At 57.5% G+C, this 23,308-nt stretch overlaps 1 protein-coding gene across 10 annotated transcripts in view; it reads left to right on the top strand.

Moving 5' to 3' along the window:
• Positions 1 to 23,308, top strand: part of rbfox3a (RNA binding fox-1 homolog 3a) — a 261,145-nt gene that overhangs the window by 138,596 nt on the left and 99,241 nt on the right. For all 10 annotated transcript variants that reach the window (XM_029836491.1, XM_029836495.1, XM_029836498.1 and 7 more), the window contains one exon: positions 19,449 to 19,558. In XM_029836491.1, coding sequence (XP_029692351.1) covers positions 19,449 to 19,558 — 110 coding nt within the window. The remainder of the gene's footprint in view (positions 1 to 19,448; positions 19,559 to 23,308) is intronic.

Below are 23,308 nucleotides of genomic sequence, written 5' to 3'. Positions count from 1 at the left end.
CACACACTCACACACACACACTCACACACACACACACTCACACACTCACACACACACTCACACACACACTCACACACACACACACACACACACACACACACACACACACTCACACTCACACTCACACACACACACTCACACACACACACTCACACACACACACACACACACAGCAGCTAGAACAGGTGAGGCCGTAGCTCCGAGCCTCCATGTTCTCGTGCGTTTCCCTCCTCCAGGAGCATCAGGAGGGAAACAGGAAGCTGGTGGACAGACCCTCGCCCCTGCTGCCCCTGATACCCCTGCTGCCCCCCTGCTGCCCCCTGCTGCCCCCGGGGGTATTGGTTGAATGGGGGGGGGGGTAATTGTTGCTGTAAATTCCGACGCCCGGCTCTCAAGCGCCCGCTCACGCTTGGCTATGACCCTTGGAGGGCAGATTTATCTGCCCCACGTTCCATGGATGGATGGGGGGGGGGGGGGTAGGGAGGGGGCAGGTGGACATCATAGAGCAGATCTGGGCCTGGTCCATTGAGCTCTGCTGAGCGTGTGTGTGTGTGTGTGTGTGCGTCCATCTTTGTCCTTCCGTCAGATGTGGATTTGCAGCGCTACTTCCGGGCCGTTATTCCGCGTCACTTTCCCGTCTCCATCCCTTCCCGATCTTCCCTCCATTCGTCCCACTTGTGTCTCCTAAACGGATCCGTCTGGGCCGTGGTTGGATGGTGATAGATGGCGCTTGTTGCCCCGTTGGCAGCGTCGGAGGCGCGAGCCTCTAAGTGGTCCCTAAGTCGTCCTGTGGGATGATGGGATGCCGTAGGAGCGGCGGTAATGGAATTACGGGAAAGACCCTGCCCTGGTCGCGCTGGCGAAAGGTACAAATGGAGGATGGGGGGGGCAGAAGCAACGGAGCTAACGGAGCAATCCGCACGCCGGCGGGAATCGATGGCGCTCATTAATAATTCAGCCAGTTTTCCAATGGAAGCACAACTGTCATAAATGGTAATTTTGTTTGATGATTCCGGTGCTTTTCATTGGGATAAACAGACCACAAAGGTATCAATATTCATGGTCAGCGCCGGCCGGAGCGATGCGATCCGGCGGGTCACCAAATTATTTACGGAATTGATCCAGATGAAGGCCGACGTCTTCCGGGCCCAACGCGCGTCCGGGGAAACGCGGCAGGACGTCGGGAGCGCCGCGGCAACACGCCGCTGCCGTTAGCCGCGGACGCTAACGGTGATGCTCGTCGCCACCGTGGAGGTGAGGGTGGGAAGCTGCTCCGGGTGGAGGATTCGTTTCATTCCTTTCACTTTTCTGGGTTTTTAATTTTCCGAAGGCTTGAATCCGGGATTATTCCCGCTCGGGGCTCTTGCAGATCTCAGGAAAACGACCGCCGCTGCCGTTGCATCCGGCCCCAACTCCTTATCCCGGGATGAGTAATTGCGCTCTCCCGAGGGAATTCCATCAGAATCCCGTGACTCCAGGGATTTGCAGGAAATGGCTGTAGTCCCTGTGATCGCTGGTCCTGCTGGTCGGAATTCTGAGTTTGACTCTGAAAGGGTTCCGTGTTCTTATTCCGACCGTTCCTGACACGTGATCTCACACACGCGCACGTTCCTTCCTCCTCCTCCCGGGTGTGCCGGAGCGTGTTTGGGATGCGTGATCCCCTCGCCATCTGGGAGCCATTTAAGAGCCTTTTCCAGACAGGGATCGGTCCGCTTTACTGGGCTGGAGCCTGATAGCAGGAATTGTGACGGACCGTCGATCCGCCGGCGTGTTTGTGCGTTTGGAGGCGGCCGATCAGGCAGCAGGACCGGAGTCTCCTCAATACGGAAGCTTCCGGCCCAATTCCCAAAGATCGGCCAGGTAAATCAAAGCGGTGAGGAGGAGCCTCTTCCGTGCGGCTCTGGAGGACCGGGCCACTCCAGGAGGGGGGGGCGTGATATTCCTGCCCCCTCAGGTCCTCTCCGGATCTGCCGTAAAACATCCCCCATTGTAATTCAGGCGGCGCTCCCGTTCTCCATCCCTCCGGCTCCCAACGCTCTTGACGGCGAGCTGTAAAATCCTCTTTTGTATTCAGGAGCCGGGAGGCGAGGAGGGGGGTCAGGCCGGGAACGGGAATGATCATGTTTGGTCCCGCTAACGACTCCGGAAAAGTACACGTTTGAGCTTTTGGCTCCCAAATTCAGTATAATTCCATAAATGTTTGCATTTCCCGCCTGTTTTACCTTTGGAAAAATCTTTGTTCTCAATTGAACGTCGACGGAACTCTGACAGATCCGATCAGGAAATCATTTTTCCTGGTTTTGAAGCTCCATTTGTGTCTGTGGAGCCAGCAGGGGGCGCTCTGTTAGGGGATGTGGTCATGTGACCCTTTGGTGATATTAGCTTCCACTGTGACGAGCTGAGGTGAAATGCAGCTAACTCAACGCACAGCTAGCTCAACGCACAGCACAGCTAGCTCAACGCACAGCTAGCTCAACGCACAGCACAGCTAGCTCAACGTACAGCTAGCTCAACGCTGCCGCCACCATCAGCGGCGTGCTAGCTCCGCTAATGTAGCAGAGCTCCGGCCCGGCTCCTCACGGGTCAGAATTCAGCTTCCGATCCGACGGTGAGCAGGAATTAGCATCGGCTGCTAGCGGCGAGGGCCCGTCCGGGCCAGCATCAGGTGTGTGTGAGCTAAAGTGATGATTAAGGGATCACGGCCCCTAAATAGACGATCCTGTTTTCCCAGTTTAGGGCTGCGATCAATCCGCCACTCGCCAGATTAATTGAGACGCTTCCGATTGATTTTTTTTTTTAACCTCCCGTCTCCGCATCATCACTCCTCCTCCGCCGCTGCTCTGCCTTCCTATCAATGACTCCTCGAGCTGAGGGCCGATAATTCACGGGGGGGGGCCTCACGCCGCTCTTCAGGGGGGCGGGGCCTCACGCCGCTCCTCAGGGGGGCGGGGCCTCAGCCTGATCGCACACCTGTGGCAACGCCTGCGACGTTCCTCATGAGTGTGGAGGGAACATTTAATTAGCCGGGAATGTGCTGATTTATGTTGATGGTTGGGGGGTGGGGGGGCAAGGTGTGTGTGTGTGTGTGTGTGTGTGTGTGTGTGTGGGTGGGTGGGGGGGGCTCCTTCATCTGAGACAATGTCTGTCAGCCATCAGCACCATCTGTCAGCAGAGAGGATCTTTGAAGACTCCTCTCTGCACTTTTACCTTCAGGGCAAACACATCCCTCATGTTCCTGCCCCCCCACATCCTCCTGCCCCCCCCCCCTGCCCCGGAACGCTGGGATGCGGAGCGATCCGTTTGGAAGCCGCTCAGATCCGGCGGCTCTCTGACAGCTTCGGCTTCCTGCCTGGGAAATTCTCCTGAAACGTTCGTATCCGTAGCTCATCCCGACCTTCCCCACCGGTCAGCGGGATTATTCCGCCGTGTTTATGCTAATATTCCGGCGTTTATTCCGCCGTGTTTATGCTAATATTCCGGCGTTTATTCCGCCGTGTTTATGCTAACGCTGATTCTTTATTGAACGCGACGGCGAACATCTGCGAGATGAAACGTAGCCGCCAATCGGAGCGCCGCCGCCGGAATGATGACGGCGAACGCGGTCTCTCTGGTTTGGTCCTGGCCGTGAACGCAGGAGCCGAAGTAACGGCGGCGTCCCTCACGTGCGCGTGCGTTACCCTCCGCAGGTGCGGCGAGCAAGGTGCTCCGCGGAAGCGCCGCACTTCCTCCTTCTGTCTCGGGCTCTAATTTGATTCCGGACTGATTAAAGCCTCCCTAATGCAGCCGGAGCTACGGCATGCTAATGTAATCAGATCACTTACAGCTAAAACAGGTTAGCTTAATTGGCAGGCGGCGCGATGCTGGGATTTGCATTAAATTATTTATTTGCTTAGCAGACGCCCTTATATGGGCAACTCGCAATTCCATTATACACATTAGCCATTTGCGCAGCCAATTTAGCTCCGGCGCCTCGTTCAAGGATAGAACAAGTGTCAGATGCCCTCGCCGCCGCCACCGCCTCCGCGCCGCCATTACCTCTGCCAGCGCCTGCCCCAGCTTTCCTCCATTTTGTGGGAACACCTGAGAACAGGAAGTGGCGATTGTAGCTTCACCAGACCAGCGACACCAGTACCGTCCCAGTCAGCCTGATTGAGCGGCTCCATTAGCTTCCGCCAGATGGTCGTCCGGTTCTTGTCCTCGCCACTTTGTCAGGAGCCGCATGGAAAATCTGGAGCGTGCGGGATGGCCGCGGCGCTCCAGCCCCCCCCCCCCCGTCAGGTAATCGTTCAGCCCAGCGTGTCGGCACGATCAGCTCCTCCTCCCGCCGCCTGATGGCTAACCTCGTTACGCGCCGACGTCAACACGCCGTCGCACTTAAACTGATGAGTCTCAGTCGGGTCAGACGCCCAACCAGAGAGGGAGCGACATTAGCGTTAGCAGACATTAGCATTCGGCCCAGGCGCTCCTCACGTAACGCGTTAGCTTCCGATCTTAAATCGGACAGAAACGCGGAGCTCCGCTGACTCCTTGGTTTTAGCGCTAAATTCCAGATGCTCTGCTAGCCGCCGCGTGACCCCCGCTACGTTAGCATGGGAGCTAACGTTCTTCCCGTACCGCTTCCTGTTTCTTCTTGCCGTGGGAGGGAACGCTGCTCGGTGGGGGAAGCCGGCGAGCGGCGTTGACGAGGCGTCTGACGCACATTCCTTCACATCGGATGCAGCCTCTTTCAGCCGGGAACAGAACTGGCGGCGCGCCATCCCGTTATCCCTCCATCTCGTTATCCCGTCATCCCTCCATCCCGTTATCCCGCCATCCCGTCATCCCTCCATCCCGTTATCCCGCCACCCCTCCATCCCGTTATCCCTCCATCCCGTTATCCCTCCATCCTGTTATCCCGCCATCCCGTTATCCCTCCATCCCGTTAACCCGCCATCCCGTTATCCCGCCATCCCGTTATCCCTCCATCCCGTTAACCCGCCATCCCGTTATCCCGCCATCCCGTTATCCCGCCATCCCTGCATCCCGTTATCCCTCCATCCCGTTATCCCGCCATCCCATTATCCCACCATCCCGTTATCCCGCCATCCCGTTATCCCGCCATCCCTGCATCCCGTTATCCCTCCATCCCGTTATCCCGCCATCCCATTATCCCACCATCCCGTTATCCCGCCATCCCGTTATCCCGCCATCCCGTTATCCCGCCATCCCTGCATCCCGTTATCCCTCCATCCCGTTATCCCGCCATCCCATTATCCCACCATCCCATTATCCCGCCATCCCGTTATCCCTGCATCCCGTTATCCCGCCATCCCATTATCCCGCCATCCCGTTATCCCGCCATCCCATTATCCCGCCATCCCGTTATCCGCCATCCCATTATCCCGCCATCCCATTATCCCGCCATCCCGTTATCCCGCCATCCCGTTATCCCTGCATCCCGTTATCCCGCCATCCCATTATCCCGCCATCCCGTTATCCGCCATCCCGTTATCCCGCCATCCCGTTATCCCTGCATCCCGTTATCCCTCCATCCCGTTATCCCTCCATCCCGTTATCCCTACATCCCGTCATCCCTCCATCCCGCCACCCCTCCATCCCGTTATCCCGCCACCCCTCCATCCCGTTATCCCGCCATCCCGTTATCCCGCCACCCCTCCATCCCGTTATCCCTCCATCCCGTCATCCCTCCATCCCGTTATCCCGCCACCCCTCCATCCCGTTATCCCTCCATCCCATTATCCCTCCATCCCGTTATCCCGCCTTCTGATTGGAATGGAATGTGCCCTCATTCTCTCTAATATAAATCGATCCTCCCGAACACGTTCCACGTGCTCGCCGCGGCCTCGCCGCCACGTGTGTGAGCGCCGGTCTTGTCTTTGTTCTCCTGGTTTTGGCGCCATGTTATTGGTCCGTTTGGGGGGGGGGGGGGGCAGTGGGGGGGGGCAAAAACAAATCAGTTAAGAGCCTCTCAGACTTAATCAGATTATCGGGCTAAGTAAGAAGTTTCCTCCAAACTTTGGCGGCTCGCCGTCATTCCCCGCCTCCTTAACTCGCCGCTACCGTGCTACGCGATGGGGGCGGGGCTAAACGGCCGTTCTTAGAAATGGCGTTGCTGGGCTCTCGCCGGCGTTCCTCCTCTCCTCTCTGTGTTTTTCCCGCTGCAACAACAGTATTGTTTGCATTAAGGGCCCGGCCGGAGTAAATGGAGCTGTTTTCAATTAGTTTTCCGAGTGCTTATCCCATTAAAGGTAACGACTTATTGATTTAACGACAGCGGCGCTTTTGGTGTGAAACGCGCCGCTATTATGAGTCTTTCTCCGCCGTGGCGAGCGCCGGGTGAACGCCTGCGCTCTGCCTTCCACGCGGCTGCTGTGTTAGCGGCGGTCCACGATCATTACGGGAGGCTCCGCCCCCCAGGAGCGCCGTTCAGGTGATTTTTCTCGTCCTGGCCCGGCGCCAGCGACCTCGGCCGGGAACCCGGGGCCGCCGCCGAGGTGGGAGCGCCTGATGTCATTGTCAGCGCTCCTGCGTGTCCCCGAGCCGCAGTGCAGAGGAGCATCGGAGGGGCCCGCGCGCAAGCTAATGCGCCCGCCGCTTCCCCGCGGGTTCCACTTCGCCATGCCGCCATATGGCCGCCCGCTCCCCTCCGCCATCCCTCACCGGTGTCAGCACCCGGCCCCGGAGAACGCCACTTTTGTCTTCTCTGCCTGCCCGTCTTCACTTCCTTCCTCGGCGTTCCCGGCGCCTCCCTGTTGAACTCCTTTTGTTAGCATCCGCCGCCTGTTCAGCATGCTAACGGTTGGGGCTTTGTTCTTTAACCTTGAACAGAAGTTTCTGTGGCGAGCAGCTCGTTTGGCCCCCGCGGAGACGATCGGCTCCCGCTCAGGGGCGGAGCCAACCACTCTCATGTACACAAACAACTTTAATTGTCGTTTTTGTCGTCCATCTTTGCTGAGAATACGAAGCAGCTCGTGCCCGTGGATGGCTCCGCCCCCTGCGGGCGGGCTCACCTATGTGACACGTACGGCGGCATCAGGAGAAATCTGGGATGGAAATCTGGGATGTTGATTTTGTGGCGTCTGAGACCTCTGGGGAAGTGATGAAGTTAGCAGGCAAATGTAGCCGTGTTAGCGTGTAGCGAGCTCCTAAACCGGGAACAGCCGGACTGGGACGGCGTTCCGGTTGGGTTGCTTCGGAGCCGTACTGTTGCCGGAGTTGCCGGTTGCTCCGGTCGTTCTCGGCTGATCCCTTTATTGCCGTTACAAATCTTTTTAAGCGTTCCGCGTAGCGCCGCGGTAATGCTGCTGTTTTCTTAACGCTAATGGTTCTCCGAAGTGGCGTCGCGGCTGTAAGGGATCGCCGGCCGCCGGAGAGGTTCCGACCATTTGCGCTGCGCTGGAGCGACGACGCCCAGCTGCTGACGGTCGCGTTTCCCAGTAATGAGACGACTGATAAGTCAGCGAGCGACCTCGTCTTATTCCCTTTAGCTTCCACGCTCCCGCTTCAATTTGTGCTAAAGGTAAATTCTGTATTCACACATCAGCGGCGGCGGCGGCGGCGGCGCCTTTATGGTCCATAACGAAGCGGCGTTTCCTGACGGACACGTTGGCCAACTTACGGATCTGCGTTAAACATTTACGACGTGATGTCCGAGAGAACGCAGATGCCTGAATGATGCTAGCGCCCGGTGTGCTATTAGCATTTTTATCTGTGGACGGGGAAACAGTTGCAGAGTTTTGGTTTATTTAGCAGGTCAACAAAAGCTAAAGATTGACTTTTTTAATGGCGACGGTCGGCCTAAATAATTCATCCCACATTATTATTCATGAACTTTATGGCCAATAATTGGCTGGAGGATCATCTGTGACCATTAGCATCGTCAGCTAGCTACAGGAAAAGTGGAGTTTATGGGGAATTCACAGCATCTAATGGCAACATAGAGTTTAGTGGTGTTTCAGGACCTAAAGTTGCTCCGTTAGCAGTCGGCGCTAACGTCTTAGCAAAACGGACGCTGTTGCTAAAAGGAAACTGTCGCCCACATTGAGTTTCCCTTCAATGGGTGTGGCCCTGTGTGGCCACGCCCCCTGTTGGTGATGCCTTCATCCTGGTCACATGACCGTACCAAGAAACGTGGTCGCCGTCCGCTCACGTTCCTCACGGACGTGTCATCGGCGCCGCTTCCCGCGCCGTCATTCCCGCCCCTTTTTTCAAACTTGTTGGTTGGAAAATGACAGAATATCGGATTCATCCGTCTCCGTTCTGACCTTAGCCTCCGGAGTCGCCGCACTTGTTCCGCCGTTTTGTTTTCTCGGGGACGCCGTCGTAGCGCCCTCTCACACGGTCCAACATCAGAGGTCAGGAGGTCATCAGAACCGGAGGAGCTCGGAGACAGCAGCAGATTCGAGAGTGGGCGGGGCATCTTTTAATGATCTCTCCATCGCCCCCTGTGGCCGGGAGGGGCAGGCACAGGCCCCGCCCACACACATCCTCATCCGAGGCGGCGGCGGGCTGCTGCAGCCACGCCAGGACCAATCAGCTCGCTGCACACGACCTTTACGGCGAGCAAAGGACGATCAAAAACTTAAGATGGATCGATCAGGAAGTCTAAATTAGTCTCACCTTTTCTGGATTTAATGGCGCCGCTCCGATGCAAATGTGGCGGCGTGAGCGAGCGCGCTGTTGTCTGACTGAGGAGGAGCGATGATGGATCGTCCTGCCAGCGCCGGCCGCGCTAATACGGCGCCTCACACACATCAGCACGGGATTAATGGCCGAGTGTGTGTGTGTGCGCGCTAATACACCTGTGCTAATACACCTCGGATGTCGGCTGCTAGCACAAAGCTAACGCTGCCGTCGGCGTTCCTGTTTACCGAACACGTTCCGCTGGTTCCGTCTCCTCCGTCTTCAGCAGCACTTTTCAGCCAATAACACGCAACCGCTCGCAATCCTGGAAAGCGCGTTAATAATTGAGGCTCCCGGCCGGAGCGCCGTCTCTTCCTGTAGCCGCGGTGGCTGCTGAGCGGCAGGAGCTCAAACACGCCGCGGCGGTGGAGGGAAAACCGTCCGGAAGCGGCGGCGTTTCCCAGTCGATTTTCCGTCTTATTGTCGTCCACGCGGCTGAAGATGGTTCCTGTTAGCAAGACGCCGTAAACGGCTAATTTCCTCTGAAGTCAGCCCCCGCTCATGCTAGCGCGGTAGCCGCGGCTGCGGCCGCCGCCCCCTCCCATCGGCCTTGCGTGACATCCGCTGTGCGATATGTTACCACGGCGGCGCTGGCCCGGCTGCACCGGGTCAGGCATCCATATTTAATGTCCTCTCTGGTGCATTAGCGAGCGCTACGGCGGAGCGACCAACTTCCTGTCAGCTCACCGGCGTCCACGCGTGTTAGCAAAGATTTGTGTGCATTAGCAGCGGATCCGCGCCTCATCCGAGTTCTGTTATTGGCCGATCAATATTTAAAGAGGCGTAACATCATCTAAAGAGCCGAGCCGCTCATGGCGTGTGGCCCCGCCTCCGCGCGGGGGCGGGGCCTCGTGGGACGGCCGGAGCCGCGGGCCCCTTCCCGGGCCTCGGTGCAGGTGAGAGGCGGAGGAGGTGTGTCCGCGTGAGCCGTCGCCGTGACGACGTGGTTTATGATCCCGATGGCCGTGGGCGCCGTTAGCGGCGTTAGCGGCGTTAGCGGTTTGCCGCGGCTGTTTTCTGCTCCACCACCTCCACCTTTTTCAAACAAACATTCCGTGTTTGTCGGATGCTGACGGCAGCGTTCCTCTTCTATTCCCGCTCGCTGAATCAATCTCGTAAAGACAATCGGGTTATCGTCCCGGCGACGGCGCTCTGTCGGTGGCTACAGACGCTGCTCGGCGAGCCGTGAAATGAGAGCGGATGATATAATAACATGTATGTTTTATTGTGATAAGAGGATCGACCGGATGTTGCGGAGGAATCCGGACGCATTCGGCTGCCTTGTGTTTTCCTTAAATTGTCATATTAGAGAGGAATCATCCCTTTAAGGGGATTTTAACTGCTCGGAATTTCGGATCCGCTGCCATTAAAGCTCATTTTCTGCCTGTAAAAGCAGGTGAGCAACATTCCGATTAGCTGTAGCTTCCAGCTAGCGCAGTTAGCTCAGGTGGAATTTTAGAGAGGGAATTTTATCAGGCGGGTTTAAAATGGGATTCATTGGCATCTCGCGGCATTAAACGACATATTTTTCACTGCAGATGTCAGAGCGGGAGGCCGGTCCGACACCATTCCGGGCGGATTGACGCGCTGCTCATGTGTTATATTAGAGGTCGCGACCTTTCCGATATGAACACGTCAACCTGAGAGCGATGGAAAAATGAAAAGGAGGAAATGGATTCCCGCTGACCCGAACGGAGCAGCGTATTTTCTGTTCTAAACGGCGCTTCCACGTTCCCTCCTCGGGAATCTCCTCAATCTTCTCGTAGATTCCACAGAGGAGCCGAAAGCGGACGCCGGCGGCCGTCACCTTTGGAGGAGCCGGAAGCATGAAATTGCTGATATTTGTGTCCCGGCTGTGGGTTCTGGATCAGCGGACCAAAGAGGATCCGCCTGGAGCCGGAGCGTGCTTGGTTCCTGCTGCGTTGCCTCCGGGGTAATTAGCGTATCCGCGGAGAGTCCATTTCCCTGAGATCTTGACCTGGAGAAGCTCTTCCTGCCTTCCCGCCATTATCCTCCTCTCATGAATCTCTAAAGGGCAGAATTCAGGAAGTAGATCCGGTTCCGACTCACCCGGGCGCCGCTGTTTCACCTCCTTCCCGCCGCCGTCTTCGCCCTCGCCGCCGTCTCCTCTGCTCCCGCACGCTGCTGCCTCGCTAGTTAGCAAAAGGTGGAATAAGTTTTCCCCCTCACCTTCCGGTCCCACTGCAGATGGATAATTAGCTGCCGACTGTCGGATAATTATCCCGGCTGCATCTAATTTTCGTCTCAACCTCAGACGATGGCGGTCAAATCAAATAAATGGCGCACGGAAACGCGTGGGATTAACGCATTCCGATAAACGAGTGGGATGCTTCGTGATCCCGGACGCGGTCGCGTCTCCGCATCTCATTTGCGGAGCCGTTGTTCCGTCGGTCCCACCTGTTTTCCCGACACTCCGGTAGCAGTTAGCAGAGCTCTGCTAGCTTCCCGGACCGTCAGCGGCCGACCCGCGAAGTGAGACGGAAGAGGGAAGAACGAGGGCCGTCGTGTTGGAGCTGCTTCATCGCCTGGGTTTTCCCCATCCCAACGGAATCATGCGCAGGTGCTCCCAAAGAACTGCGGAACGACTTCCTGAGCCGAGCGTTTTGTCAAGAAAATGATCCTCGCCGCGACGTGCGTGGGAGCGCCGTGAAGCACAATAGCTGCTCCCGGCGGAGGAAATTCCCCACCTTCCGGCTCCCACTGACACCTCCAGATGCCAGCCGGGAATTTGGGTTAATGCGGAGTTATAAAGCCGTTGCGTAGGAGCGTCGGAGGCGCCGCTCGTCGCCGCGGTGACAGTAAATCTCCGGCTTCCTTCTCCCTGACGACTGCAGGAAAGTACCGCCGGCTGGAATACTGGCGGAGGGCGGAACGCCGAAGAACCCGAGATTTGTTAACGGACAACAGGAATATTAGCGTCCCGCTCCCGTTAAACCGGGTGTGCGGTCCGAACTGCCGTCACCATGGCGACGGCCCGGAGGGCCGTAATTGGCGAGCGGTGTCAGCTTCAGGCTTCCTGGTTGTGGCGAGCCTGCTGTGCACGTTTGTGTGCACGCCGCTCCTCCGTATCGTTCGCTGGGGAACTTTGAGCGCCATTAGTATTCCGACAGCATCGCGAGGTCACGCGAGCTACGCCCCGCTAGCCTCGGAGCGGCGCATCCCGTTGCACCCTTCCCCTCCATCCACGTCTACTTCCTGCCCCCCCGGGGGGGGGCTGCAGCGCCGCATTAACGAGCAGCGGCGAGAACAAATAAAAATAGACGGGCAAAGTTGGGAGCTGCTAGCCCTCGGGAAGCCGCTGCACGGAAAATGTGCATCCGAAGAATATGGCCCGCCCCCCTGCTTGGCCCGCCCCCCGTTTGCCCCCCCCCCCCCCCCGTGCCCCTTCCTATCTTTGGATCGAGGCAGTAATTCAATTGGGGGAGACGAGAGCAGGATTTCCGTCCTCTCCATAAACGGCTTGTCGGCCCGTCAGCATTCATGATGCTAGCTTCCGCGCGCTGCGGCTAACTGTCCGAGGAAGCTTCCCTGTGATCCGCCCGTAGCCGGAGCGGCGTGCGTCTGTGAGCGATCCTCCCGTCTGCGCGGATGGGATCTGACAGGCGGGAGGGTCGGACGGATGACGGCTACCTTCCGTGATTCCACCCGCTCTCGGCACGTCCGCTGGTAGCGGCGGGATTAGCCGCGGTCCGAAATAAGCAGATCCGCAGCAGCAGGTAGTCGGAGGTCGGCGCTCATCATCAGTCAGCTAACAAGCGTCCAGCGACGCCGCTGATGCGCCGGCTGACAGGTCAGATGGAGCGAGAGCGGTGAACGCCGCGTGCGGTCGGTTCCCTCTGACAGCTGCCCGACAGCCTCAGCGGCGTCTTCGCTCGGACCCCTCCCGACGTGTCCAGCTAAACGAGCGGGCGGATCGTTGTCGCCGGAGCGCAGACAGGAAGTCTGAGGGGTGAAAGGTCACATCTCAACAACCCAAATCAACAAAATGAAGCAAAATGAAGTCTCAAGCTGCGTAGCTTCATGCTAATGTAGCTTCATGCTAACGTAGCTTCACGCTAAGGTCAAAACAGAGGTGGGAGCGCTGAGATCCCGCCCACACGTGGAACCGTCCAATCAGAATGAAAGCTGAGCTGTCAGTCAAAGAGCTGGAGTCCTGCAGGGGGCGCCGCCGTTAGCTCACTGTTAGCGTACGCCTGACGTTGTCATGGTAACCGGCTGCGTTTTTACGGCAGCGTCGTCTCTGACCGAGGGCTAAAATGGCGAGCACGACGGAGGCAGCGAGTAACAGGCTGCATCAGAGGAGCGAGGAAGCTAATGCCTCCTAAGAGTGTTTGTTTGGGGGGGGGGCGGGGGGGGGGGGGGGGGGGGGAGCTGGCTGGCCACATAAATCTGCCCCCCCCCTTTGGTTTGAGCCATCCTCTCACCACCAGCACTTTGCTAATGGCGCCGCCTCGCTCAGCATCACTCACACTCAGGCCCAGCTGGGGGGGGGGGGGGCCTGGTCCCATCATACCGCCGAGCCCCCCCCCCCCCAACACCCCCACGGTGTGACGGCCTGCAGATATACGGCGTCTCCGCCGCTGCCACGCCAACATGGCGTCCCTCCCCCAATAACTGGCCTTTTTAGGTGAGGCGCTAATTTGTTGCAACATTAAGTACGTCCTTGGGGGGGGGGCAGGGGGGGTGGGTGGGGTGGGGGGGGGTCGCTGTCAGTCAGTAAACACGTCGCGTCCGTTTCACCACCTGTCAACGCCGCCGCTAACGACGCGCTCCGCTAACGATGTGCCAACAGCTTTCAGCGGCGGCTCAGGAGCGCGACGGGGCCTTTTGTCCCCCCCCACGTGAAGAAGAGGCGGGACTTTGTCGGAGCGCCGGAGTGACTCGGTGACCTTGGAGCTTATTGCTGTCCTCGACAGAAACGGCGCTCCATGTTTGCGGAGCGCCGTCTGTCATCAATGAGCTTTTGTGTTGGCGATCGATCGGCTCCTGGCCGGAACGCCGCGGTTGATGGATGCACAACAAACAGACTCTGCACCGCCAGCATCCACGCCGCCGCCGCCGCCGCCGCCTCGCCAGAGGATGTCAGGTCCCATCGGCTGCCAGCCCCCGCACCCCCCCCCCACGGAGCCCCGCCCACCACCGTGCTGTTCTGACCAGCCAAAGTAACGAGTTTAGATTCATCGGATCACTCGCCGTGATGTCATCAGCGTTTTGGATCAAAGTGTTTCATCTTCACGACTGATCCATCCGATCCCTTTAGTGGGCGGGGCTTATGGGTCCGGATCTAATCCGATGTTGACATGAAGGAAAGTTGGAACCAAGTGGGAAAACGTCCGCTAAGGCGGCGGCCTGGACGGACGGCGGTCGGAGCGTGGAGGATCCTCGGCGTCCTCACACGGAGCTTCATTAGTAAACAGGAAGTGGATTACCGGAGTTTAGCCTCGCCACCTCGCCGTCGATAAACGACCCCGACGGAGCCCTGGAAACGCGGCTAACGCTATCGTGAGCTGCAGCCGCGGCTCAGGCGGCGCTAACGGCACCGTTCCGCCGTCACGTGACCCGGTCACCATAGGAACGTGCGTTTGGATTCTGCTCCTCCCGCCGCCGCTCCGGTATTCCGGCTCAGACGAGAGGGAATAGCATTAAAGCTAACGTTGGGCTGTTTGTGAGGCGTCTGCGTCCGCTCCTTTGTCGGCTTAACCCCGTAAATACTCGCCATCGATCCGCTGTGATGTTTTACAGACGGATTACGGATGTGATCCACCTGTGGCCGCCGGAGATCTTAAACAAACAGGCGTCGCCCAGCGCGGACGCGGCCGGCCGCCGCTGACCTCCGCGGTTAAACGGCTCGCTAACCTGAAAACGCCGCAGAACCCAAGCTGGGAAATTTTCACCGCCTGCAACCGTCTTTCTTTGAAGTTTTACTGTCGCGTTATTCCCGACATCTGGGCCCCGAGCGGGAGCGCCGCGCGGAAAAGCGGAGCAGCGTCGGCAGGAAGAACCGCAGGCGAGCCTCCGCAGGTGCTGCGGCGGAGCCGCGGTTAGCATTTTAATCCAGTTTGTGGAGCAGGAAGTGGAGAGCGTGGCGCCGTGTGACGGAGATCAAACCGGTTGCTCGCCGCTCCGCAAACGTAAACACCAACGTGTCTTTGATCCCCTTTGATCGCCGGACAAACGTGCGGGCTGTGCCAAAAAACAAAAACATGCTAATCAAGTGACAGAGATAAATATTTGATTGGGCGGGCTCTGACCTGTCCGCCGTTAGCGTCAACGTTCGTCCTTTCATCTTTTCTTTCTTTTCTTTGCTCGCTGAATAATTCATCGGTCGATCCAAAAATCTATCAGATCAATCATTTCTGTCCCAACAGGCGCCGAGATTGTTGCTACGGCAGCACTGTTGCTAACTGTCAATAGCTGGAACGGGAGGCCTGGTTGCTAACGGACGCCCGGACATCAAAGCCCACTGGGTTGGTCCGTCTCTGCATTATTTATTTGGTCGTTATCGTCTGCGTTTGTCTCCATCTTAAGGTCGTCATTAGCGGCATTATGTCGCGGCGATGCCGAGAACACTCTCTGGTGATAGCGGCGTGACCGATGCTAATGGTGATGACGATAATGAAGGAATAATGAGAAGAGCTTCTGCAAATGGCTGCAGCAAACCGGCGCCGCGTTGCCAACGAGGAAACTGGCTTTTCTAGCACCAATAACGAGCCGGACGATTAGCTTCAGCCGCCGCGGCTTTAGCAGCTAACTGTGCTACCGAGCATCGACTCGTGGATGCTACATCGAGCCGCTGGGCTGGGCAGAACACAGCCGGCTAGCGAGCTAAGCTAGCGCGGCATGTTACTGGACAGCGCGCAGATCTGCACACTAGCTGTGTTTGAGCTAAGCTAACTAGCGCTGAGTGATCGCAGCATTCTATTGCTCGGTCCTTCCCCAGGCCGGAAGGTTCCGGATGTCCCAGCTGCTCCGGAATATTGCTGGCCACAGCAGGAAAGTTTCCGGAGCGTCGCCACCCTTTTGAGTGTTTGTGATGCGATCGATGAGCAGCGGCGTGGTCAAGGTCGAAGGTCAGCCGCTGTGGCGCTGCGGCTCTTTGTCCTATCATCCGCCTCCCGGCTTCTTCCCGCCCTGGTCCATTATTTTCACACTTGTGTTGGGAGACCACCGAGGAGCCCCCGCGGGTGGCCGGCGTTCCCTCTGTGTGGAGGTGTGTAGCATTCCGTACATAGGAATCATCCTAATCGGCCCCGCGGCCCCGGGAAAAAAAATCACAAAAAAGGCGGAATCCACTTAGCAACGTGGCTAATTTGCATATCTTTGAAGGCTCCGTGTTTAGTCAGCTTAGCTGGAAGAAGCGGGAAGACGTCAGCGTCTGACACTCAGCAGGAGCCGGAGCAGCTGGCTGACTGGTTTATTTAGCATTTAGCTGGATGGATCGCTGGCTTTGATGTTGGAAAAAGCGCTCATCAAAGGCTGTTTACGGAGGTGGCCTCACTTCCAAACCTGCTGATTCAGGAGCCGGTGCCTTCTCCAAAGGCGGAACGTCTAATTCCTGTTTCTCCAGCCCGGACAAATCATGGACGCTGCGATGAAAGCGGCAGGAAGCTAACTGCCACCGCTGCTTTCAGTCAGGATGCTAAGCTAAACGGGTCTCGCGTGCGCGGCTCTGTTAATGGATGCGAACAACATGTTACGTCAGGAACGTTCCCGTCAACCCCGTTTTCCCGGAGACTTTTCCAGTTGCACTACAGACGTGCGCTCCGCTACGGCTAATATTTTATTTAACGCAACTTAAGAATGTTTCTAAAACAACGGGCGGCGACCTGGAGGGGAACGAGCGCTCCCTGGAACATTAGCCTGTTTCCCCAGAGGTTCTGGTGTCGGGGTCGTACTTCCCAGACTCCGGAACTCTTCTGGAGCGTCGTGCAGCTGAAACCATCACGTAGCTGAAGTTAGCGTGTAGCGAACAGTTGGTCTTTATGCGCGCTAGCGTAACAAACACACTTCCTCTTGTTTGTTAGCCTCTTAGCTTGATACCATTTAAGCTAACCTGATGTGAGCGTCCGCATTTTTAATGATGCGTCGCGCGCTAACGTCTAAATGGACGCAGAATTAGCTGACAGGTAAATTTACGGCTTCTATTAGCGTCGGGTGTCGTATATTTTAATACACGTGCCATCGGGGGCGAACAATAGCGACTCGATCGCACTCGTCCCTCATAAACGGCCGCGCGATCAGCCAATGGCGTCGCTCCGACCCCCCTGATTTAAGTTTATGGCGTTTACATCCTAAACGGACGTTTTAATGAGCTTTTATTCCTCCCTCCGTTCTATTATGCATCCTAATCATAAATTACTATAATTAGAATTTGTGTCTGCGGGTGGAAACTCGTGGAAAATCGACGCTGCTCAAACGTTTCCGTGCAAATTTCAGTGTCACATTTTTAAAAAAGGGATCGAAAGACGAAGATTCCAGGATTTTTCAGGATCTGTGACGGGAAAAAAGGCTCCGGTCAGCAGAAATCCCGGGACGCTTCCCAAACGGTGCCACCATCCATCCGTCAGTGCCAACACCGACCCCCCCAGATCCTTTACGCACCGTGGACGCCGCTCCCGTGGAAGCTAATCTGGGCGGGGGCGGGGCTTCGCGTTACGGCTCAACCGGGATCAAGGGCCGGCAGATTGGGCGGGAATGGCGGGAAAGAGAGATTAAGAGCTCCGGCGTTATTTAGCTGCTCCTGGAGGTGCCGGTTATAAATGTTGCTGCCTCTTATTGGTTCCCCTCGCAGGCTTGGGGGGGGGGGGGGGGGGTGGGGGCTTTGGTAGAGGCCCAGGAGGGGGTTCGATACAACTTTAATAATGCGTAGCAGCAGCTAAATGAGCCATTCTGCGGTACTTTAAGACGCCCCCCCCCCCCCCCCACCTCGCCCCCCCCCTCGGTCTCAGGGCCTGAATTATTAAAAGTGTTGTTTTCCCTTATTGCCGCGTTGCCGAACCGGAGCTGCACATGCCGGAGTTTGACTCCTTAAAGAGCCCCACCTGCAGCAGCACCGCCTGGGGGGGGCGCGGGAGGGGGGGCGGGGTCAGCAGGCGTCTCGGGGGGAACACGGAGGTCGCAGACAATAACCACGGCGGCGATGCCGCAGTCGGAACGATACAAGGAGGCGTCCGGCAGAAGGGCGGAAAGATGCGGATTCAGGGATTTTTCCGTCCCTAAAACATCACGAAACAGCTGGAAAAACGGCCCAAAGTGACGTTTGGACCCACCGGTACCGACGAAAGGGGGGCGACTGGGACCGCCCACTTCAGCCAGCTAGCAATAGCATCTGTCCCAGAAGGTTGTCGTCCTCCGTCGACCAATCACGCGTTCATACGACGATGGCGGCGGCGTCTCCGGTGGAGCGAAAACAGACGCTAAATAACGTGCTAACGCGTCACGGCGTAGCGACCCAAACGCTGCTGACGCGTCCGAGGAGACGAAACCGGGAGCTCCGACTCGCCATCAAAGCCATCAATAACCCCGCCCCCCCGGCGTTAAATCACCGTCTGTCGTTAAATACCGTGAGTTTACAGACAAAAGCAGCCACGAGCTAACAGTGCTAACGCCCCCCCCCCCCCCGACTTTAATCACATGATTAATAATTAACGGGGGGCTGAAACGCGGATCGACAGTCAAAGGCGCCGCCAGCGGCTCATTGGGAGGCGGAACGCCGCAGACGCACGGCGCCGCTCCGGCTTTAACGTTAGCGTCCGTAAGCGTGATCCCGCCGCTGACCTGGAGCGGCGTCGGCGCCCTCCTCGTCCTCGCCACCCGCCCGTAACCACCACACGCTCTGACCTCATTCTGCCATGGGAGCCCCCCCCCCCCATGGTATCAGCTGATCTTCACCCTCCTCTTCCTCACGCAAACACAGGAAGAAGCTGGAAAAAGAGTGTGTGTGTGTGTGTGTGTGTGTGTGTGTGTGTGTGTGTGTGTGATCCTGGGTAGCAACAGCCCCCCCCACACACACACCCGACCCATTATTAACTGTAACACACACACGGCGGCCGGAGCGCCGCTGACACTTTAATGGGCGTTTTCTACTCGGGGTGTTTAATAATACATGTGCTGCCTGTCGGCGCCGCCTGGCTCCGCCCCCGGCGAGCCTCTGTGCTGCTCGGCTGTGCAGGAATTACAGCGATGTTTTCCTCCACACGCCGCATCCATCACAACCACGGGCGCCGCGTCCACGTGACCCAACCCGCTGGTGGGGACGCGTGCGTGCTCGCCAACACCCTTTAAAGGGGGCGGAGCTTGGGCCGGGCGCCAAAGACGCCAGATTCTGTGTTTTCCACCATATTGAGGTCACGCTCCCAACTCCCGGTCAGGACATTCCGACAACAACAGGAAAGGCCACAAAAAAGAAAAAGCTTTTACAAAAAACGCTACGAAATTCCCAGAAAAATCCAGAAATCTGTTGAATATTTCAGATTCCCAAAAGGGTCAAAGCAGAACTTGTTTCCATGGTGACCAAACCCATCAGGAAACCACAGTAAGACAGGAAGTGTCAGACACAAGAACCTGGTTACTTTGTGGAATCTTCGGAAATCGGTCAGAATTCCAACATTTCCCGAATTTTTGGGAGGTTTTCCACTGTAGCCATTCCTGGTTCGGCCTCGACACGGGTCGGAACCGTCACTGTTCCTGCGGATCACTGTGGAATTGCCTTTGATTCCTGTGATGTCTTTGATGTGTCCCTGCAGGAAACACGCTGTGTAAGTCTGGAAGCATCGCCGTCTTCGGGAACGTGGTGTACAGCGGCCTGCTGAACGATCACCTCTGGCACCTCGGAGTTCCGCTCTTCACGAGACTGGTAAGAGACCGAGCGCCGCGTCCTGTTGGGCAGCAGCCGGTGGCGGCGTGTCGGAGCGCCACCTGCTGCCACGGAGGTCCGGTTCGTGTCCAGTCTGGATTTTATGCTGCCTTTAAGCTTCCAAAGGCACCAAATATGGGATGTGATTCTCCGGGTTTGCAACAGTTGCGCTTGTGCGGCAGAGTTCCGTACGGAACGGTCCGGAAGGGTTCCACTGCCGGTTTAGCCCCGCCCCTTCTCTTCGGAAGGGCAGCCGGAGCGGCACGGATTGGCTCCTGTGGTATCCGACATGGCAGAAGATTTTCCAGCCTGATCCGCATCCACGCAGAAAGGTTCTTTCTTTGGGAAAACCACATTCCTGAATGTTGCCGTTCAGAAGGAAGAAAGCTTTGCCATTCCCGTTTCTGCGTCCGTGTTTTGGAGCTTCCCGTCATTTTTTTCAGGCTTCATTGAGGTAAAATTGGCCCTAAAATTGCGGCTGAAACCATCTCGGAGCTAATTTCCCCAGTCGGAACTCGCTGGTGTTTAGCAAGCGGCGGGAAGAGAGACGGACATGGAAACGCTCCATAATTCATGAAGTTTGGATTTATGGCAACAACTTCAGGAAAAAAAACCCTCTTTAATGAAGTTGTGAAGCGTCTGTAAACGATAAACGACTTTCCGTGATCGTGGCGGGAACGCCGTGTTTGCTCCAGGCAGGAATTCTCCCCCTCAACACACATTTTCCTTTCATTCCCAAAGAAATCAGCGCAGCGGCTTTATTTACTGCTCTTTAGCCCCTCCTGCTAATTAGCGGCGTTCCGAGCGGGTGGCGAGCTGTCATCAATGTTTATTATTGATCGGATCCGTCACCGTCGCCGTCGTTTATTCCCAGGAATTACTGCTGATTGGAGCGTCGGGGTTGCGGATAATTGGGTTACATTAAACAGATAAATCTGCTGATTTCATAAATGTCTAATGTGAAGGCTCGTTTGATTATCAATTAATGTCAGCCGGAGACGTTGCCGCGGCAACGGCGGCGTCCGCGGCGGCGCCGCCCGCAGCCGCCGCTCGTAAATTCAAAGCTGCTCTCGGAAGCGTCTTCTGACACGCGCCGCCGCCCGTAAACAAGTCTTCAAAAACGCGATAAAGACATCAAAGGGCGCCGCTGCCGGCGATTCGGCTTTCAATTAGCCGGGAATTGTTGCTATTGTTCCGTTGTTGTTGTGGAGGAGGGAAATAATTCCACCGTTGTGTTCGGCTCCTCTGGAGTCGGAGGGATGAGCCGGTGTCAGGAAGTCTTCCCCAAACTGGATTTAGCGGTTATGGACTCATTAGCCGGGGCGTTCCCGTCCCGTCCCTCCTGACCCGCTCGGATTGGATCACATGTCCGTAATTCCACCCCGGAGCTTTTGGGAATCAGCGGTGAGAACAGTCGGGTCGCCAAAGGAAAGGAACCTTCAGGAGAGTGTGGGAAATTTACTGTTAGCATTAGCATCCAGCTGCAGCTACACTGTGTGTGTGTGTGCGTGCGCGTGTGCATGTGTGTGTGCGTGTGTGTGTGTGGTCGCCAGTGGGCCAGACCAGGTCCTGGTTTTCCCGATCAGGTTTCCAGACTCATCGAGCGCGTTCCTTTAGCGCTGACCGCTTGTAATCGAATCGCTGCAGCTCAGCGGCGCCCTCTGTAGCCGCTGGTGCATTGTGGGAGATGTAGGCGTCTCGTTAGCACTCTTCCGGCCGGAACGATCAGATGTGCCGGGTTCTCCTGCCGCCTCCAGGTGACGGTGAGGGAAAATGGCGTCCTGCTGATGCAGTCGCGCCCGCTGGTGTTGCGTCTCGTACGTGCGTGTCCACGTACACGTTTTTCCTGTTTCTTCCACCGAGCGCCACGGGAGGCCTCCGAGGCGCTTGTGTAAGCGCCCTGCTGTGACCAGGGGGCGTGGCCTCGTGGCGGAGCGGCGGTGTGCCTGGCGGTGGTCGCAGCGGGACGCGCCGCGCCTCCACACTCAGGCTCTAATTACGGCGCCGGCCTGCCAGTCGGCGCCCAGGGCGGAGCGGGGTTCTGCATTATTAACACGCCATACAGCCCCGCCCACACGCGCGGATGCCCCGCCCACACACGCGGATGCCCCGCCCAGCTGTTGTCACTCCGCCGTGACTGTCGTGGGATCCTGAACGTGCAGATTTATGGTTCCTGTGCAGTCGCGCCCGAGCCACCAGATGGGTAATTTGCTGCTGTAGCGTAGCGTATGCTAACAAATGATGTTTAGTGATGTCTCCCTAAACATTAACGCTTTCGGGCTAAACATGCTAACGACGCCGGGCTGCGGCTGCGCGTTCCCAACCGACGGTGAGGAAGTGTGACGGGAATGTTTGAGCGGAACGCCGTCCAGGCTCCCGCTCCACATTAGCACGCCGCTGCTGAGACGCGCCCCCCCGCTCAGACGGTTGTTGGTGGCAGCGCCGCGGCTCCTCGGATCCGCTCTGTACCTTCATGGAGATGCGGGAATCTGGTCCGCAGCTGGAAAACTGTGTGATCAGACAGGAAGTAGGAACGTCCTGGCCGCAGCTGCTGACCAGCGTTAGCTCAGCGTAACCCTGCGCTCCGCTGGGACCTTGAGGCCCTGAGAGCCAGGAGTCGCTCTGTTAGGGAGCAGTGGGGAGGTGACGCCAGGAAAACACGGAAAACACGCGCTGGGGTCAGGCCTCCACTTCCTGTTTGACGTCCTCCGAACGGAGGAGCAGGAAGACCCGTTGGGGGTCACCTCCTTCTCTACCCTCCCCACCTCCTCCTCCTCCATCTCCATATTCTCCTCCTCCTCCATCTCCTCCTTCTCCACCTCTTCCTCCTCCTCCTCCTTCTCCTCCTCCATCTCCTCCTCCTCCTCCACCTCCTTCTCCTCCCTCTCCTCCTCCATCTCCTCCTTCTCCACCTCCTTCCCCTCCTCCTCCTTCTCCTCCTCCAGCTGTGCCGTCTCCCCCCTCAGCTCCATTTTCCGTCCCAGTTGTAGGAGATTCCTGGAAAGGATCTGAGGGGATTAGGAGATGCAGAAATGGCCTCAGATCCTTATTTTTGGCCTTGTCTCCTAATCCCTCCACCCTGAGAGCCTTCAGCTGCAGACCCCCCCGGTCTGCCCCCCCCTCCCGGTCTGCCCCCCCCTCCTGGTCTGCCCCCCCCCTCCCGGTCTGTTCCCCTCCCAGTCTACCGCCCCCCCCCTCCTGGTCTGCCCCCCCCCCTCCTGGTCTGCCCCCCCCTCCTGGTCTGCCCCCCCCCTCCTCTGCTCTCAGTTATTCATGAACAGGACTTGAAATAGACTTTGAGTATTTGATAAAAGCCTGATACTTAATCTGACATGTCCACCAAGAGCATTTCATTTTTACTCCCCATCACAGGAGGAGGGGGGAGGAGGGGGGATGGGGGGGGGCGTCCCCTCGCCCCCCCCTCCCCGCTCTGGATCGCACCGCCACTAATGTGGCCGCCGCGACACCATTTCTCTATCTGGCTCCTGAAGGAGGCGGGAAAAGAAAAACAAATCAGGAGGTAAATTTGAGACGCCGGTGGCAGCGTAGGAACGGGGCCCCTGGGGGGCGGGGCCTCGTCCCCCAGGGGCCCCGCCCCCCAGGGGCCCCGCCCCCCGCCGAGCGCCGCCGCGAGGGCCGGCAGGACCTGCACGGATCTGCTCCTCCATTACGCCAATGTTCCCTCTGCAGCCGCAAATGTTCTCCTGCCTCCTACAGCAAATTAGCTCATCCCCCAGGACGTCTCGTATC

The sequence above is a fragment of the Takifugu rubripes genome, chromosome 5, assembly GCF_901000725.2.
Source record: "Takifugu rubripes chromosome 5, fTakRub1.2, whole genome shotgun sequence".
Taxonomy (NCBI): domain Eukaryota; kingdom Metazoa; phylum Chordata; class Actinopteri; order Tetraodontiformes; family Tetraodontidae; genus Takifugu; species Takifugu rubripes.
Note: the sequence above shows the minus strand (reverse complement) of the source record. Positions and strands in the feature narration are given on the sequence as shown.